Raw genomic sequence first — 18,275 nt, 5'->3', positions numbered from 1 at the left:
TTTCTGGTGGAATTTTTTGGATCCTCTAAATACAGAATCATGTCATTGGCAAATAGTGATAGTTTGAGTTCTTCTTTTCCTATTCATATCCCTTTAATTTCTTTGATCTGTCTAATTGCTCTGGCTAGAGTTTCAAGGACTATGTTGAATAGAAGTGGTGAAAGAGGGCATCCCTGCCTTGTTCCAGTTTTTAGAGGTAAGGCTTTCAGTTTTTCTCCATTTAGAATGATGCTGGCCTTGGCCTTAGCATAGATAGCCTTTACAATGTTGAGATATGTTCCTACTATCCCTATTTTTTTTTTTTAGTGTTTTGAGCATGAAGGAGTGCTGTATGCTTTTTCTGCATCTACTGAAATAATCAAAAGATTCTTAACTTTAAGTCTATTGATGTGATGAATTACGTTTATTGATTTCTGGATGTTGAACCAACCTTGCATCCCTGGGATGAACCCCAACTGATCATGGTACACTAACTTCTTAATATGTTTTTGTATGTGATTTACCAGAATTTTGTTAAGTATTTTTGCATCTATGTTCATTAGGGATATTAGTCTAAAGTTTTCTTTCCTTGATGTGTCTTGACTGGTTCTGGTATCAGGGTAATACTAATTTTACAGAATGAGTTTGGAAGGGTTCCCTCCTTTCCTATTTTATGGAATACTTTGAGGAGTATTGGTATTAGTTCTTCTTCGAAGGTCTTATAGAACTCGGCTGAGAATCTGTCTGGTCCCAGGCTTTTCTTGGATGGTAGGCTTTTGATGGTTTCTTCTACTTCATTGCTTGAAACTGATCTGCTTAAATTGTGTATGTCCTCCTGATTCAGTTGGGGTGGATTTTATGTCTCTAGAAATTTGTTGATGTCTTCGAGATTTTCTATTTTGTCGCAGTATAGATTTTCAAAATAGCTTCTAATTATGTTTTGTATTTTGATAGTGTCTGTCATGATATTTCCTTTTTCATTATGAATTTTAGTATTTGAGTTTTCTCTCTCCTCTTTGTTAGTGTGGCTAAGGGTTTATCAATCTTCTTTATTTTTTCAAAGAACCAACTTTGTTTTGTCAACTTTTTAAATTGTCTTATTTCAATTTCATTGATTTGTCTGATTTTAATTATTTCCTGTCTTATCCTACTTTTGATGTTGATCTTTTTTTTTTTTTTTTCCCCTAGGGCTTTGAGATGTAATGTTAGGTCATTTATTTGTTAACTTTTTATTATTTTATTGAATGAGCTCAATGCAATGAATTTCCCCCTTAGTACTGCTTTCATAGTGTCCCAGAGATGTTGATATGTTGTATCAGTGTTCTCTTTTACCTGTAAGAATTTTTTTATCTCTTCTCTGATGTTTTCTGCTACCCATGCATTATTCAGTGGCATATTATTTAGTCTCCAGGTGTTGGAGTAGTTTCTATTTTTTATTTTATCATTGATTTCTAATTTCATTCCATTATCATATGATAGAATACAAAGTAGTATCTCTGTTTTTTTTTTGTGTGTGTTTTCAAAGAGTTGCTTTGTGGTATAACACATGGTCTATTTTAGAGAAGGATCCATGTGCTACTGAGAAAAAAGTGTATTTGCTTGTTGATCGATGGAATATTCTATATATGTCTGTTAAGTCTAAATTATTGATTGTATTATTGAGTTCTATGATTTCTTTGTTCAGTTTTTGTTTGGAAGATCTATCCAGTGGTGAGAGAGGTGTGTTAAAGTCACCCAGTATTATTGTGTTGTGGTCTATTTGATTCTTGAAATTGAGAAGGGTTTGTTTGACGTACATAGATGCTCCACTGTTTGGGGCATAAATATGTATGATTGTTGTATCTTGTTGATTTATGGTTCCCTTTGCAGTGTGAAATTCCTTCCTTATCCTTTCTAACTTTGGCTTGAAATCTACTTTATCTGATACGAGGATGGAAACCCCTGCTTTTTTACTGAGTCTGTGTACATGATATGTTTTTCCCCATCCTTTCACTTTCAGTGGATGTATATTTTTACAAGATGAGTCTCTTGAAGGCAGCATATTGTTGGGTCTTTTTTAAAAATCCAATCTGTCAGTCTATGTCTTTTGATTAATGAGTTTAGGCCATTAACATTCAGGGTTATTATTGAGATATGATTTGTATTCCTGGTCAAAAGACTTATTTTTGGTTTTTAATTTGACTTGTTTTCCCCTTTGATTGGCTTTTCCTTTAGTGTGGTTCCTCCCTTTGCTGACATTTATTATTGTTTTTCATTTCCTCCTCATGGAATATTTGGCTGAGAATGTTCTGTACTGCAGGCTTTCTATTTGTAAATTCTTTTAACTTTTGTTTATCATGGAAGGACTTTATTTCATCATCAAATCTAAAGGTTAATTTTGCTGGGTATAAGATTCATGGTTTACATCAATTTTCTTTCAAGGCTTGAAATATGTTATTCCAGGTCATCCTAGCTTTTAGGGTCTGGGCTAAGAAATCTGCTGATATCCTAATTGGTTTCCCCCTATATGTAATCTGATACTTTTCTCTCAGGGCCTTTAAAATTCTATCTTTATTTTGTATGTTGAGCATTTCCATTATAATGTGCCTTGGTGTGGATCTGTTATAATTTTGTATATTTGGTATCCTGTAAGTCTCTTGTATATGATTTTCCATTTCATTCTTCAGGCTTGGGAAATTTTCTGATATTTCATTGAAAAGATTGTTCATTCCTTTGGATTCTATCTATGTGCTTCTTCAGTTCCAATGATTCTTATATTTGGTCTTTTCATGTTATCCCATAATTCTTGGAGGTTCTGTTAATGATTTCTTACCTCTTCTCTGTATGTCAACTTTATTTTCCAGATTAAATATTTTGTCTTCATTGTCTGAGGTTCTGTCTTCCAAGTGATGTAGTCTGTTGGTGATACATTCTATTGAGTTTTTTTATTTAGTTGTTTCCTTCATTTCAAAGATTCCTGTTTGTTTTTCATAATCTCTCTTTACTGAAATAATCTTTTGCTTCCTGCATTTGCTCTTTTAATTCTTTATTGAAGTGATCGTACATTGCCTGCATTTGCTCTTATAACATCCTTTATTTCACAGATCATTTTAATTTTGTACATTCTGAACTCCTTTTCTGACATTTCTTCTACTGTTCTGTCAATGGGTTCTATTAATGTAGCATCTTGGTTTGTTTGGGGGAATTTTCTTTCCTTGTTTTTTCATGTTGTTCCTGTATCTTCCTCTCTAAGCAGTGAGGATCCAAGGTATTACAGTTTCCCTCCTATAGGTTTATAGTGTCCCTGAAGGTTTTCAACAACTCACCTTTAAGGGGGGGAGATCGATATTAACAGCACTCAGTACAAACAATATGCAGCCTTAAATCTAATAGCCTGTATGTAATGGTTAATTTGAATTATCAACTTGATTGGATTAAGAGATGCCAATGATTAAGAGACTTCTGGGTGTGTCCATGAGGGTGTGTCTAGGAATGACTGAAAGGTGGGATAGTGAACTGCAATGGAGTCCCTTCCTAAGCATGGGTAGCACCGTCCAATAGGATAAAATAAAAGTTGGAAGAACAAGGAAGCAAGTGTAGATGCAAGCTTGGCTCTTCTTGAACAGGTTCTTGATTGCTGCTTAGATCATCTGAGGATATCAGACTCTCACTTCTTCACTCCTCCAAAGCAGACTCTGTCAGTGATTCTCCAGGTAGTTTCCAGAAGCCTTGGTCTCAGACTAGGGTAGCATTGTTGATCTTTCTTGTTCTGGGGCTTCTGTGTCTTGGACTGTGCAGCTGCTGTTTCTTACAGCTCTCTAGCTGCAGACAGCCATTGTGGACTATCCAGCTTCTGGTCGTGTAAGCCAATCTAATAAATCCCCTTTTCATAATCATACTTCCTGTTGATTCTGTTCCTCTAGAAAGCCCTGACCAATTTACCCTATTGAGATGCTAACAGTATTGTCATAATAAACAGAGATGATGAGTTCGATTATTATCTACAGTATAAATAATAAGTTTGCAATAGGGTCTACAATTTCTAATGGTGGACAAAGCGAACGGGTGAGGGGTGTAGGATGTAATGTTAATGAGGTAAGCAGTGAGGCTATAGAGGTATTAGATCATAGGAAGGGTGAAAACAGAATCAAAAGTAGTTGGTTGTTAGCATGAGAAAAGGGAAAAAGAGACTGAGGGAATGGATAAGAGGAAAATAGAGTGAGAAAAATAAAAAAAAAATCAAAATTTAAAAAACTACAACAAAAACTATATGAGTCAAACTTCTCAGACTTCAGGACCCTGATGCATAAAAGGTACTTGATTTTAAAGATGATGGGAATGTGAGCAGAAAATGAAGAAGAAAAGAAAAAAGAAAAAGAAAAAAAATGGGGAAAAGAAAAAAAAAAGTCTTGAAGGAAAATTGAACAATTGTTTCTGTTGGAGTTCAAAATCTTCTCTGCTTCCCTTCTCTTCTGATAGGAGGGGTTGTCTGGAGTTTGCTGGTAACTCCACCCTTAGGATGATGACAGTTACTAAGGTGGGAGAATTAGAGTTGGAGGCAGGACTCTAGAGGCAGGGTATAGAAATTCCTAGTCACTCTGGAAGACTGCACCCCAGGACTCTCCTTTGCGGTCCACTTATGTGACACAGGAGCCTGATCTTAGTCCCTTTCCTCACCTCTGGACCCCAGAATTCCTGGTCTATAATTTAGTCTCTAAATTGTATCTCTTATGTCCCTGCCCTTTCAACTTCCCAATCAGGAACCTCTCTCCCTGGAGGTTCTGAGGGCTGAGCACTAGGACTTGTGCACCTATCTTGAAAAGTTGTTCTGTATTGGGCAAATCAGGACTAGACATTGAAAGCTGTGTGCCAGCCACATAGCTGCAGGCACTGGGCCAGTTGGTGGTCAGGGCATGGTTGTGAGACTGAAGACTGAGAAGCCGCAGGGCTCTGTTGGTTGCCAAACCAATGCGACCAGGTGCTCCGTGGAGTCATGGACGAGACTGGTGTTGGGTTACAGTAAGTGCTCCTGAGTTGTCTCTGGGATCCCGGTGGGTGCTGGGCTGATTAGCTGGATGAGCCAGGATCAAGATGCCCTCACACCCTTTTCCCACCTACCGACCCCTTGCAAGGCTCTCTCCCTCTGCAGCAAGATGGTGGATATTAGCACACCTAGCATGGATACCTCAGATGCAACCAAGCTTTCAGGGCCCTTGGTAATGATCTTTCAGGATCTGACCGATATTCCTGGATGTAAGTGGCCACATCTCAAGTTGGTGGCCACAGCAGCAGCTAACCTGTAGGTACCTTGATAATGTCCCAGGATGGAAGTTGTCCCAACTAAAGATGGTGGCGTCGGCATCTGAGTGCATTGGTAGATGGGGAGCTGCTACGCTGGCATCTGTGTGGTGCCAGGCTGGCACTGGAGATCTGCTGATGAGTCATTATTATATAGTGACTGACCTTCTTGTTTCTTCTAACAGTTTTTGTCTTAAAGTCTATGTTGTCAGATATAAGTGTAATTATTCCTGCTTGCTTGAGGATTCCATTTGTTTATCACTTTCCATAGTTTTCCTTTCAGTCTGTGTCCTTACTGGTGAAGGGAGTTTCATGTAGGTAATATATTGTTGGGTCTTGTTTTTAATCAATTCATCCAGTCTCTCTCTCTTTTTTTTTTTTTAATTGTACCAGGGATTGAACTCAGGGGCACTTGACCACTGTGACACATCTCCAGTCCTATTTTGTATTTTATTTACAGATAAGGTCTTTACTGAGTTCTTTAGTACCTCACTTTGATTGAGGCTGGCTTTGAACTTGCTATCCTCCTGCCTCAGCTTCCCAAGTCTCTGGACTTACAGGCATGAGCCACCACACCTGGTTTTATCCTTTAATTGGAGAACTTAACCTATTTACATTTAAGTTTTTTACTGAAAGGTAGACACTGATGCCTGACATTTTGTTCATTTTCTTCTAGTTATTTTGAATAGTCTTTGTTTTTTTTGTCCTCTCTTATTCACCTTTGTGATTTGATGGTTTACAGTATTGATAATGTTTGATTCTTTTCTATTTCTCTTTTGTGTATCTACTTTTCTACTACTATTTATGCTTTCACCTGCTAACATCATGATAGTTATTTTATTTCTGGGTAAAGGTTTCCCTTAAGCATCTTTTGTGTGTGGTGGTCATGAATTTCCTTGGTTTTTGCTTATCTTGGAAGGTCTTTCTTTTTTTGTTTCTGAAGGATAGCCTTGCTGGGTATAGTAAACTTGGTTGGAATTTATTTTCTTTTAGTACCTATAAGTCACTCCATTTCCTTCTGGTCGGTAGGGTTTCTACTCTGATCTGCTGTCAGTCTAATGAGATTGCCCTTACATGTGACTTGGTGCTTTTCTCTTGTAGATTTTTAAATTATTTTCTTTTGTCCTATACTTTTGATAGTTTAACTGTATCATCATGATCATATTTTCTTGTTATGTTTGCAGTCCTATAAGCATTCTGTACATGGAAGTCCATGTCTTTCCCAAGATTAGTGAAGAGTTCTGCCATTATTTCATTGAATAATTTTTATGGTGATGCTCAAAGCCACTCTCTCCACCCCAGCACACCCTGCAGGCAGAACAGCAGTGGAACTACAGAGGTAGTTTCCTGACCTATTAGTTAATCTTTATCTTCTTGCTTTCACATATTCCAGGAATGCAGATGTTTAATGGTGTCCTAAATATCTTGCTATCTTCATCCTTTTTATTTTTTCCTTTTTTTCTGTCTGAATGAATTTTAAATGACTTGTCTTCAAGGTCACATATTCTGCTTTAACTAGTCTGCAGAGGCTTTCAACTAAATTTTTTTACTTAATAGGCTCTTCATTTCCAAGATTTGTTTGGTTCTTCTTCAAAATCTTTTTGAATTTCTCATTTGTATCTTGCATTGTACTCCTAATTTTAAACATTTAATTGTATTATTTTTAAATCATTTTTTTGAATTCTTTATCAAGAATTTGACTCATTTCATTTTCTTGGAATCTGTTACTAGGGAGTTTCAATCTTTTAGAGGTGTTATATTACCTTATTTTTCATATTTCTTATGTTCCTGCTTTTGAGATTTGTGTATAGAGTGGATCAGGTATCTTTACCACTTTTATTAGTAAGCTGCTTTCCTGAAGATGTTTTGGGTATTGGTTTGCAATGCAACATTAGCTTTATTTCTACCTGGGCACCACAGTGGAATCTCCCTGTAGTATCTTTAGATTTGATTAGTGAGTTTGGGCATAGTCCATCCCATAAGTCAGATTCACTGTCTTGGCAGGCCACTCAGGAATTGGAACCCTCTAGCAGTTCAGGCTGGTGTGGTATAGATAACAGTGTATGGGGTGCATTCTGTGTGGCTACTCCTGCAAAGGGGGTGATGGCCCCTATCACTTGGGGTTTGTCCAGGCACTATTAATGTTGACTTGGTTACTTATAAGATTATCTGGCAATGGCTGCACCAGTAGTGATGAGGGGCCTGAAGCACTTGTCCTCTGACCAAATGGTGGAGAACCAGGTAAAGGGAGAGAGAGGTGTGGCAGGAGACACAGCAACCCTCTGTGGTACTTAACGCCATCATGATAGTAGTGCTTAGTCAGACAAGGCGTTGGGTATGTAGGTGTGGTAGCAGCATGAATTTTGATGTTCCTATCTACTGCTACTGTGGGTGTGCCCACCAAGGAGCAGGACCTTGTCCCTCCCCACAAAGTCAGACACACCTGGAGATGGGGTGATGGCAAGGGCCTTTTCTTCCCTCAACTCTTGAGCTACAGTGCCTACTGAGAGTAAGAGGAGTTAGATTGTAGCTGGAGCTAGGCAGAAATCTTGGGGCCTCCTTTGGTTGTGCATGCCCAGAGGTAGGGTGACAGCTGAGGTTCCCCCTACCCTGACTCCTTCAGTCAAGAGTGAGAGCAAGACACAAGCAGCACTGGGTCAATTTCTCCCCGGACCTCCGGACCTCCTTAGGCTTGTGCCAATGGGGTGGGGAAAACAAGAACAACAGTGATGCTCAAGGCCACCACAGCACACCCCAAAAGGCAGGGCAACAGTGAATGCATGGAGTTCTTTCCCCATCTTCTTAGAGGCCCAAGAGTGGTGCTGGAAATAGGGGTGGTGGGAACCACATGAGTGATTGCCTTCAGTCCCAGCACCCAGCATAAACTGCATGGTTGGACACATACTTCCCCTCAGAGGTCAAGCTACCAAATCTCCCAGTTCTCAAGGGCAGCACTCTGTTACCCTCCATGTTGCAACACTTATCCCCCGACGGTGTAGGGCACTGAGCAGGTTTGATCCAGGGTCACTCTACAGAAACACATTTGATTTTTGTGGCAGTTACTGGCTGAGCCAGTGCAGTGAAGTCCTTGGGATCCCAAAGATAGAAATATGCAGGGATTCCAGACCCCTGGAGCAACCCAAATTCAGATAACAGATCCTTATTTGAAATAGGGCTCCTGGTTTATAGCACCCTGGAGGCATCACTGTATGATGTAAAATACTTTCAAAAAATCTGCAGATTTCAGGTAACTTAAAACAATTCTTTATAATAATATAAAACCTGTGAGGACTGTGATACTTTCCAATAGCTAGGATTGCCAGTCTACATGATGATAATTTGCTAGGACTCTTTTACCCTTATCCGTGCAGAAGGATGGCTTGCCCCTCCACTTATGGAGCTAGGGCAGTAGATGCTAGACTTTTTGTCTTCTTATGTCTTCTTATACTGTTGTCTTAGATCTCTGGATCTTATAAGGTTTCATTTTCTCTCTGCTAATGTCCAGTGTTCTCCCATGGTTGTTCACCTCCAAATGCAGTTACACACCTGTTGTTTGTTTTTACCTTCTGGAGGAATAGGTGAGTGCTGGGTATCTCTATCCAGTCATCTTCAAATCCCTGCTAAAGTAAGTCTTGTCAGCAGCTAGTATCCATTGCAGAAAAACTGACCCCTTGAATTTCACTTTCATTTAAATCCAGTTGAGTTTTAATAACTGTCACCTCCACATTTTGTCAATCTGGGGTTGGGTCCTTTCCTTAAAACTCATCACTGTAACTAAGAAGTTACTGCTGTTCCTTGGGGGTTGAGAGTTGGGGGTGGGAGATAGGATATTTGGAAAACAAAGCACACATATTGCTGCTTCTGGAAGCTTTGTTCTTTAATGAGCCATGGGGTGATTTGTTCATCAAGCTGCTTTTGTGTAGCCATACAGTGCATATTTTGGGTGACACAAACTGCACTTTATACAGATGATGCCTTGCCCCCCACCAAAAAAGGAAATTACAAAGTGCCAGTTGGTTGCATCAGGAATGTAATCAGTTCTGTGGGTGAGATAAATCATTCTTCTTATAGAATTATTCTATTAAACAGTAAAATGATATATATTTCACAGGATATGTCCTTTTATAATACATAGTCTTTTAAAAATTTACACTCGGCATACTTATAAATTACTTTTAAATCCATTAAAATAATATAATACTAATCTGCAGTCCACACCTTTCCCATAGTAAATACAAATACTTGGTTCAAGAGGTCCAACTTTTATATGACCTCAGAAGGCTGATAAATAGGCATTAAGAAAGGATGGGTAGAAGATGACAGGCTCATTGGTGGAGCATTTTTGAAAACAAGAGATCAATAAGACCTAATATTTCCATTTCTATAATCATTTTGCTGATACTCTTTTAACACCAAATTAAATGTGGGAGTGGTTCCAAAGAAAAGTGGTTACAAGTATTTCAGGGGCAAAGCGAACTCCCACAAATACCAAGAATTCTACCACCAAAGCCAGCATGGTGTTGGGGACAGTGCTGGGGAGTTATCACAAAAGTACAGGTGGGCATAACATGCTTTTCTAATACAGAATGATGCAAGCCTCAAGTCTAGCTCCCCACCAAAGAAACAAAAACAAAACCCTAGAAAGAGGCAGATGAGAAAGCCATCTGGACTGTTTGTTTTTATTTTTAAAACTCTTTTATTTTGAACACATCCTTAGACTCCCTTTTTCTCTCTAGTTCAGCAAAGTGCTTGTGAAAGGTACACATTCATTAACAGTTAAAAACACATGGCCCACAGGCACTGAAGGAACTGCAGAACTTTGCTAGACCATAATTTTATAGTACCCTTCTGTGAACCCATCTTTGACCCTGAAGACAACCCTACTATGATGGAACACAAACAGAAGTCTTCATTAGTCTTCCAGTAGGGTAAGTGTTATGCAAGTTTCCAAAGCATGGGAAGTGGGCTAGCATCCCATCCCCCAACCTAAGGCCCTTCTGTCTCTGCAAGGCTCATAGTGGAGGGTTATATATATCCCTTTCTGTTTTAAGAAGCCAAGTGTGGACAAATAATTAAATAGCAGGAAGTACAAAGTACATTGCAAACTATGTATGTCACTTCCTGAATCCTGCATTTGCTGTTAATGTGTTTCAATCTGTGATCTAGAATGGAATTATACTTCTCTGCTGCTGTTACATTTTCCATGATACATATGCAATTACAGGGATATATTAGTTTTAGTGGGAAGAATAGAAAAAACAGATTTTGTTTGGGACTGGAAATATATGATGTGACTAGTATGGGCTCCAAATGTGGTGCTGCCCCATTGCTGCCATGTGGAGATTTTCTTTGAGGCAACTGAGATCAAAGAAAAGAAGCAAAGGAGAAGCAATAGGAAACCACAAATCAGACATAATATATTAAGGTTAAGTTACTAATCATGAGTGATTGCAATGCAGCGTCACTTTGTGGTGACACAACTTTAACAATGCAGAGGATCAGTTAAGAACAAATGGAAATAGACATAGCATTTGGTTCTGACAGTTTAAAGAGTTATGTTCATCTCTTTATCAGGCCAACGATGCCTGTTATTCTGAGGACACCTCTTTCTCCCTCAATGAGGGGGCCCACACTTGCTGAGACATTCTTAAAATTGCATGGATCTCCCCCTGGCCCCATTCTGGCAGCTTGTTAAATGACTAGAAATCCACAAATCTAGCAACTGAAAAAACAAATATTTTTTATTTATTTTGTTCAAATTCAGGTTTTAAGTCCCTGAGAAAAATTATAAAGTCTCTTAACATCCACCAACTAGTTCCTATAAAGTGACCTATATAAGTTTTTTTTTTTTTTTCAACTGCCAAAAACTTACCTTATCAAAAAAAAAAAAAAAAAAAAAAGCCATACAAAGATTTAGATGGGAGAACCATGTGCCCAGATGTGTTCCTTAGGCCCTTTTTCTGGGACAAAGGAAATAATTCACAAGGGTCATCTTTTTTTTTTTTTTTTTTTAAATATGGTATTTAACCAACATTCTGGAACAAGTAGAAAGTAACAGTTAATGCCCAGCAGCACACTAACTCTCCCAAGAATACTGAAACACAGACTGTGCAGCTGGGCATAGGGCCCAGGAAGCAGCACCCTAGCTGGACACAGTCATGTTGAGGTGCTTTCCTCTAGGAGCATCTCTGAACTTCATACTTTAAAAGCCTTAACATTCATTACTCATCAGGACAACATGAACAAGGTGGCAGATGTCTGTGGGATATAAAACCCAACATTCACTGATTAAGCATCATTATTATGGAGATTTTAAAATCTTCCTTTCCCTGGATTAATTCTAAACTCCAATCAGGGAGAGGAAAGACTCCTGCTACCTTTAGCTGCCACGCAGAATAGTGCTCTAAGTTGACCTGCGGGGCTGGCCAATGACCACTGAGGCAGTGGCATGAGGTTCAGTGTTGTGTAACAGGAGAGACTCTGCCTTAACAAAACATAACTTCAAAGCAAAGTATGAAAAGGAAGAACAACCAAAATTCTGGTTATAGGTGGTAAAGGCTCTTTTTCAGAACAGTGCATGTGGTAGTGAGACAAGATGCATTTAGTAACTTTAAAAATATACATTTTCACATACTTATCTCAAGAAAGGGCATCATGTTTCATTTTTCATACATTATAAATAGCAAAAACAAATTTCTAATGCTAAGATCTTCAACTAGTATGGTAACTTAGGTGTATAGAGACCAACAGTAATGAAAAAGATGGTCCTACTTTCCCTCAACCCAGAGATGAGTGGCTCTCACCCCCTATCTAATGGCCCCTAATCTGTGGGAAGAAACTCCATGGGAAGAAGGGAAGCACAAGGTTAAAAAGAAATATGCATACTGTACATATATATTTACAGTAAACTTCAGTAACCAGTATATTAACAAAAATAGCTTCAAGTAGTTCTTGATTTTTTCCATCTATTTAATACTGATCGTCTGAGGAAAAGAAGATGAAAATTAGATGGATGATATTAAAAATATTTATATTTTGGCAGCTTTCTCTAACACTTATCATGCAATATTTTGTGTGACTATTTTGAGAGAAGTGATTAAATGGTCACATTATTTGTCTGAGTCTGTGGTGGGAATCCACAGAAGACAATAGGCTCATATGTGGTCTTCCATTTAATCTATACAAAGAGAAAAACCTGGATGGATTAGGAAGAAACTTTATGTTTAGGGATCATTGTCTCTGGGGCATTTAAACAAAAATTAGAAGAATTTGACCTTAGGATCAGTGAATATGAGAACAGTATGACTACTGAAACTTCAGTCCATGCAATATGTTTGGCAGGAACTAACCAGCAGTTAAACCAGCATTGATTATTTTGACATTAAACATCATCAAAAAACAAAGCATGTACTCTCATCTTCATTGTATAACCAGATATCTGAGATAGGCTCTGATGGCTTAATGGAAACAATAGCTTTTTTACTTTTCCCAAAATATCACAAAATTAAAATTTTAAGATAGAGGACTTAGGCTTTTCATTTATAAATTCCATAGGAAAAAAAAAATCATATTCTACCCTAGTTCCGAACTATCCCAAAATAAACCCAAAGGCTTTTTGCTTTCATGGTTAAGAAAGCTTATGTTTTCTTCAAATTTCAGAAATTGCAAAATTTCAGATGATCCCTTAGGTCTACAACACCCCCTCCTCCCCCAATTCAACTTCTCTCTCTGAGAAGGGAAAGAAGAGGGTGGGAAGAGGCACATATAGCTGACAAAAATCCCCACGCCCAAGGTGGCTTTGTTTAGTGAAATTTCAACTCAAATACAGCAGCCAAGGCACAGCTGGCACAATCCCCAGCAGACTTCAAAGAGGCCTTTCCACTTCTGTAGGAGGCCCAGGAATTCAGCACATAAAGTCTTAGCCATACGCTGAGACAAGAGGCAGGACCACAATTAGGAATGACTATTGTGGCCTGAGGAGACAAGAGGCCCCAAGATGAGATGTGTTTACCACTCTAGCCACAAATGATACACATCTGCTAGTTCATACCATAAACTCATTACTGCCAAAGAGAGCTAGCTGTTGGGTGGAGTTGCAGTCTGGGTCCACAGGTTTTCTGTGGCCAGACATGACTGTCCCCTCGGGGGTCTCTTTGGTTTTCTGAGGTGAGTTTTTCACATTCTTTAGTTTTTGTTTGCCCTTTTCAGGATTGAAGGTTCCTCTACTGATGAACTGAGGCCTCTCTTCCAGGGATTTGGTCTGGCCCAAAGGTCCTTCCATTCCCAAGGCCTCACCAGCTGAGGCAGCTCGGAAGAATGGAGATTTAGAATAAATCTGAAATCGTTTTCTGGTGCCATGAGACAATGCAGTGTTAGATAGACAAGAAGAGATGGAGGAGTCCACTGAATCCAAAGAGTCTTGCTGCTTTTTTAGCTGTTTTCTCAACTTGCTTGATGGTTCAGACTTGCCAGCTGCTTTTAGGGAGCTAAGGGCTAAGCTTCTCTCTAATGCAAAGAAAAAACAAATTGTAAATTACATTTCCCTCCAAAGAAAACTGTGATGTATTGAATAGGTGCCACTGTTCACATATGAAACCGAATGGGCTAAAATTTGGAGGGTTTAGGATAATCTACTCTGTGCATATTCAAAACTCAAAAAGGGCTCTCCTACATCATTTCAGAATCAGCCCTGAGGAAGTCCTTATGTTCAACTACGCTACCAGCAGAGGTCTAAAAAGTATCATTTAAAAAACTGGATGTACAGTAAATTCTGCCTCCCTGAGACACACTACCCAAAAAAATGCCTTCTTTGACATATAGTCCCATCTTACATCCTACTCTTAGCAAAGGGGCATGAGACAGTAAAACAACATGTGATTACTGGCTTTTCTCTGTGGTAAATCAGGAAAAAAACATTAACAAAAACTGCACTACATTGAAGAGGTGGTCTGGTGAACAATTTATATGGAGGCTTTATAAAGATAAATGCATTCTTAGGACTTTGTCACCTTTTCATGTAAGGTCAGTACACCATTTAAAAGGACTTTATCTTAGCTTGAGAATTCTATTCTTACTTTATAAAAGAAATCTTAAGTCTTCAGTTTAACATGTTCATTTACCTGATCTCTCAGAGGTGGTACCTTCTGACTCCATATTTAAATTTTCAGAGCTATCAGCAGTCCCGATGGATGCTTCAGACTCAAGGGTTTCATCATCAGAGGCCCGGGGTTCCAGTACAAGCATCTCAAATGTCAGTTCCTCCCTGTAAGATACAACCAATAAATTAATTAGCATTTGATAGTAAGGACAATAACAGAAACAAAGACCTTCCCCTGTAAATACACCAGCTTTGAATCCAGTACTCCATTCTCTATCCATCACTTTTTTATTTTTTTTTTATTGTAAACAAATGGGATACATGTTGTTTCTCTATTTGTACATGGAGTAAAGGCATACCATTTGTGTAATCATAAATTTACATAGGGTAATGTTGTTTGATTCATTCTGTTATTTTTTCCCTTCCCCCCACCCCTCCCACCCCTCTTTTCCCTCTATACAGTCCTTCCTTCCTCCATTCTTGCCCCCCTCCCTAACCCTAACTCTAACCCTAAAACTAACCCCTCCCACCCCCCATTATGTGTCATCATCCACTTATCAGCGAGATCATTCATCCTTTGGTTTTTTGAGATTGGCTTATCTCACGTAGCATGATATTCTCCAATTTCATCCATTTGCCTGCAAATGCCATAATTTTATCATTCTTTATGGATGAGTAATATTCCATTGTATATATATACCACAGTTTCTTTATCCATTCATCAGTTGAAGGACATCTAGGTTGGTTCCACAATCTGGCTATTGTGAACTGAGCAGCTATGAACATTGATGTGGCTGTATCTCTGTAGTATGCTGATTTTTAGTCCTTTGGATATAGGCCAAGGAGTGGGAGAGCTGGGTCAAATGGTGGTTCCATTCCAAGTTTTCTAAGGAATCTCCACACTGCTTTCCATAGTGGTTGCACTAATTTGCAGCCCCACCAGCAATGTATGAGTGTACCTTTCTCCCCACATCCTTGCCAACACCTACTGTTGCTTGTATTTTTGATAATCGCCATTCTAATTGGGGTGAGATGGAATCTTAGGGTTATCTATCACTTCTTTATCCCTCCAAATTTTACTTCCCTTTAAATTGATTACTTAATCAAGTCTCCCTGTCAGACCCCTCTCAGCTTCCCTTGAAGTTTACCTAGCTTGAGATACCCAGACAATCTTTTCAAGGACAATCTCACCAGTTAATTTACTATAGTGATTACAACTGCCATGTGAATTCACTTCTGGAGACTGCTCAAACTTCTTCCTCTTTCAGCAAAGATTTTCCCCCTCTTAGCAAATTATTATTTATTCTTTGATACTTCTAATATCAACTTCACCAAAGGTCTTCACTCTTCTACCAAATTGTCATCCCTAGGCAGTATATATTACCTTGACCTATGGTCTAATCAATCCTGACAGAAAGTACTTTAATATCTCATATTCCCTTGTGAATCAAGTTCTGAGACCTAAGATGCAATTTCCAGGAACTCAAGAACAAAGATAATTTTAGGACTCCTTAAAACTCATCCATGTCAGCCAGAATCAGCATAGTACACTCAGGGAGAACTATGGGATATTCATATCCCTAAGGGGTAGTGTCATCCCAACCCTACACCCTAGTGATGATGGAGGTAACAGAGCTTCTTATTTGTCTCTCTCATAAACTGAAACCAGTTTCTTTACACAGTATCCCAGCACCTACCATTCAGTTCCTGGACCCATAGCCATAACTTTCTTTCGGAGAATTGTGATGCCCTTGAAAGGGACTTTGCTTTAACGTGAGATTCTTATTCTTCTTTTTGTCCCTGACATATCAGGACACTAGTACCTCATCTTGGTTTTCCTAACTTATACCAGATGAATCTTAACCAAGACTAAATTACTCTGTGGATAGTGTAAATTCCTCATAGTTAGCCTGTTCAGAATGATCATTATAGCAGCATAAAGTCTTCCAGCTCATGGAAATTCCTTTTTTGAGATGACAACTTTCACACTTTACCTGAGTACAGGCAACATGCCTTTGTCATCTTCACATCTTCTGTATCACCTGAATGTGTTTGATATATAAGGAAAGATAAAGGAAGAACAGAAGGAAGGAAATGAAAAAGACAAGAACTGGTCTCTCTCCTTCCTCCTAGACACTCACTTCTCTTTCTGTAGGTTCTCAATCTGTTCAGTCAATATTCTCTCCTCCTGCTGCATAGCTACTTGCTGCTGTTCTGTGATGTCAGTTTCTGTGGTTGCCTCATTAGTCAAGGTCTCTTCTGGGACATCAGACATGGAAGGCAACCGAACTGTAACTGGAGAGGATGGACTTGGATAGTTTCCTCGACGAACACGTCCCTTTCCCTGCAGGTAAAAATTCATATTAGAAAATAAATCGACTTCATCAAGTTCACATTGTTTAATTGGGGTAATGAGTATACTTCCATCACACCACAAGAATGGTAGGGATAAATGGACCTAGGATATTTAGTGAGACATCATATTACAACACATTTAGGTCAAAAGATTTTTTGCAAGAGCACTGGAAAATAGACACATCAGTGAGTGGGAGTGTAAGAACCCATTGTGTACTAAGATGAGATTCTTTTTTTTTTTTTTTTTTTTTTTTTTTTTAATCTAAGCTGCACCTACTCCAAACTAAACAGTCAGAGATGGCTATTTAAATTTAGGCCAATTAAAATTTAATATTTAGTTTGGCTCACACCAACCACATTTCAAATGTTCAATAGGCCACAGGTAGCCAGTGGTAATCATTAAAGTGCATTTCCATTATTAAAGTGTCCTGGTGTTCTGATGGACACCAGGTCTCTGTAACACTGGAATATACAATCTCTTTAGAAAGACTATTGAAACATCTTGAAACTTGGTTTTGTTAAAAAAAAATTTATATATTACAGAATGCTAGTGAGATATATTTTCTCATAAATTTCCATTCTTGTTATCAGGGAGGGGAGAGATCTCCTTGTTTTTTTAAAAAGGGGTTACCTCACATTGATGTTAGCTTCTGGTACAGCACATTAGGTTTTTCATATTAAATCTCCTGCTAAGAATAACTAGGCCAAATATAAAAATCTACATATGCATATGTTTGAAAACACTGGAGAGCTAAAAGGGTAGAAACAAGAAGAAGCCAGCTCAGCATTTAGAACTAATCTGAATTTCAGAAGAGGTGGCAGAGAGTCTGAGTAGAGCTTTTGACAGGCTATAGCTGGGGTTGGCAAACTTTGGCCCATGAGCCAAATCTAGCTTTGTGCCCATTTTTGTAAACAAAACATTACTGGAATTCACTCATTGTCTATGGCTGTTTTGTATAGCAGTGCCAGAGGACTGTACGGTCACAAAGCCTAAAATATATATTTTCTTGTCTTTAATAAAACCAAACTTTGCCAACCCCCAAGTTATAAAATAAAAAGTATATGGTTTGCTGCCTGGTAGAACCTCCATGCCAAACACTGGAATTCCCAAGAGTTATATTCTAGACATAAGGGTAAACTGAAATTTTAACAATCCTTGAAGACACTATAGCCTGGCTTCAAGTCATCAGAATGGTCCAGAAAACTATAATTCCTAAAATTAGATTAAAGTAATTCCTGATTGCCAGTACCTTAAATTTTGGCAGAAATAAACGAAGATAAACAGTGGAGGACTCTTAGTAGTAGATCAGAAAAGTAGCATCATCCTAGGCCTCAAAAGTTTTACAAGTAATTTTTCAAGTCAAAAATAACCAAGTGCAAAATAAGACAAGATGATATAAATGAAAACTAGTAAAACAACAAAAATCAAAAACCCTCAAAAACTCCAGATGTTGTGACTATTAGACTTAAAATAACCATACTGAAAGAGAGAGAAAGGCATGTTGAATTAGCAGTATGAAAATGAGGTCCGAAGAAAACTCTAGAATAGAGCAGGGAGAAACAAAAA

The 18,275-nt window shown here is 38.4% G+C and overlaps 1 protein-coding gene across 1 annotated transcript in view; it reads right to left on the bottom strand.

Annotated features, from left to right (window-relative positions):
* Nucleotides 1-11,194: 11,194 nt before the first annotated feature.
* The window catches only part of LOC124973839 (unconventional myosin-IXa-like), a 34,181-nt gene continuing 27,100 nt past the window's right edge, over nt 11,195-18,275 (bottom strand). The window contains exons 6-8 of the mRNA XM_047537546.1: nt 16,495-16,697; nt 14,376-14,518; nt 11,195-13,761 (exon numbers count right to left, since the gene is read on the bottom strand). Coding sequence (XP_047393502.1) covers nt 13,301-13,761; nt 14,376-14,518; nt 16,495-16,697 — 807 coding nt within the window. The 3' untranslated portion in view covers nt 11,195-13,300. The remainder of the gene's footprint in view (nt 13,762-14,375; nt 14,519-16,494; nt 16,698-18,275) is intronic.

Source organism: Sciurus carolinensis, chromosome 2, assembly GCF_902686445.1.
Source record: "Sciurus carolinensis chromosome 2, mSciCar1.2, whole genome shotgun sequence".
Classification (NCBI taxonomy): Eukaryota; Metazoa; Chordata; class Mammalia; order Rodentia; family Sciuridae; genus Sciurus; species Sciurus carolinensis.
Note: the sequence above shows the minus strand (reverse complement) of the source record. Positions and strands in the feature narration are given on the sequence as shown.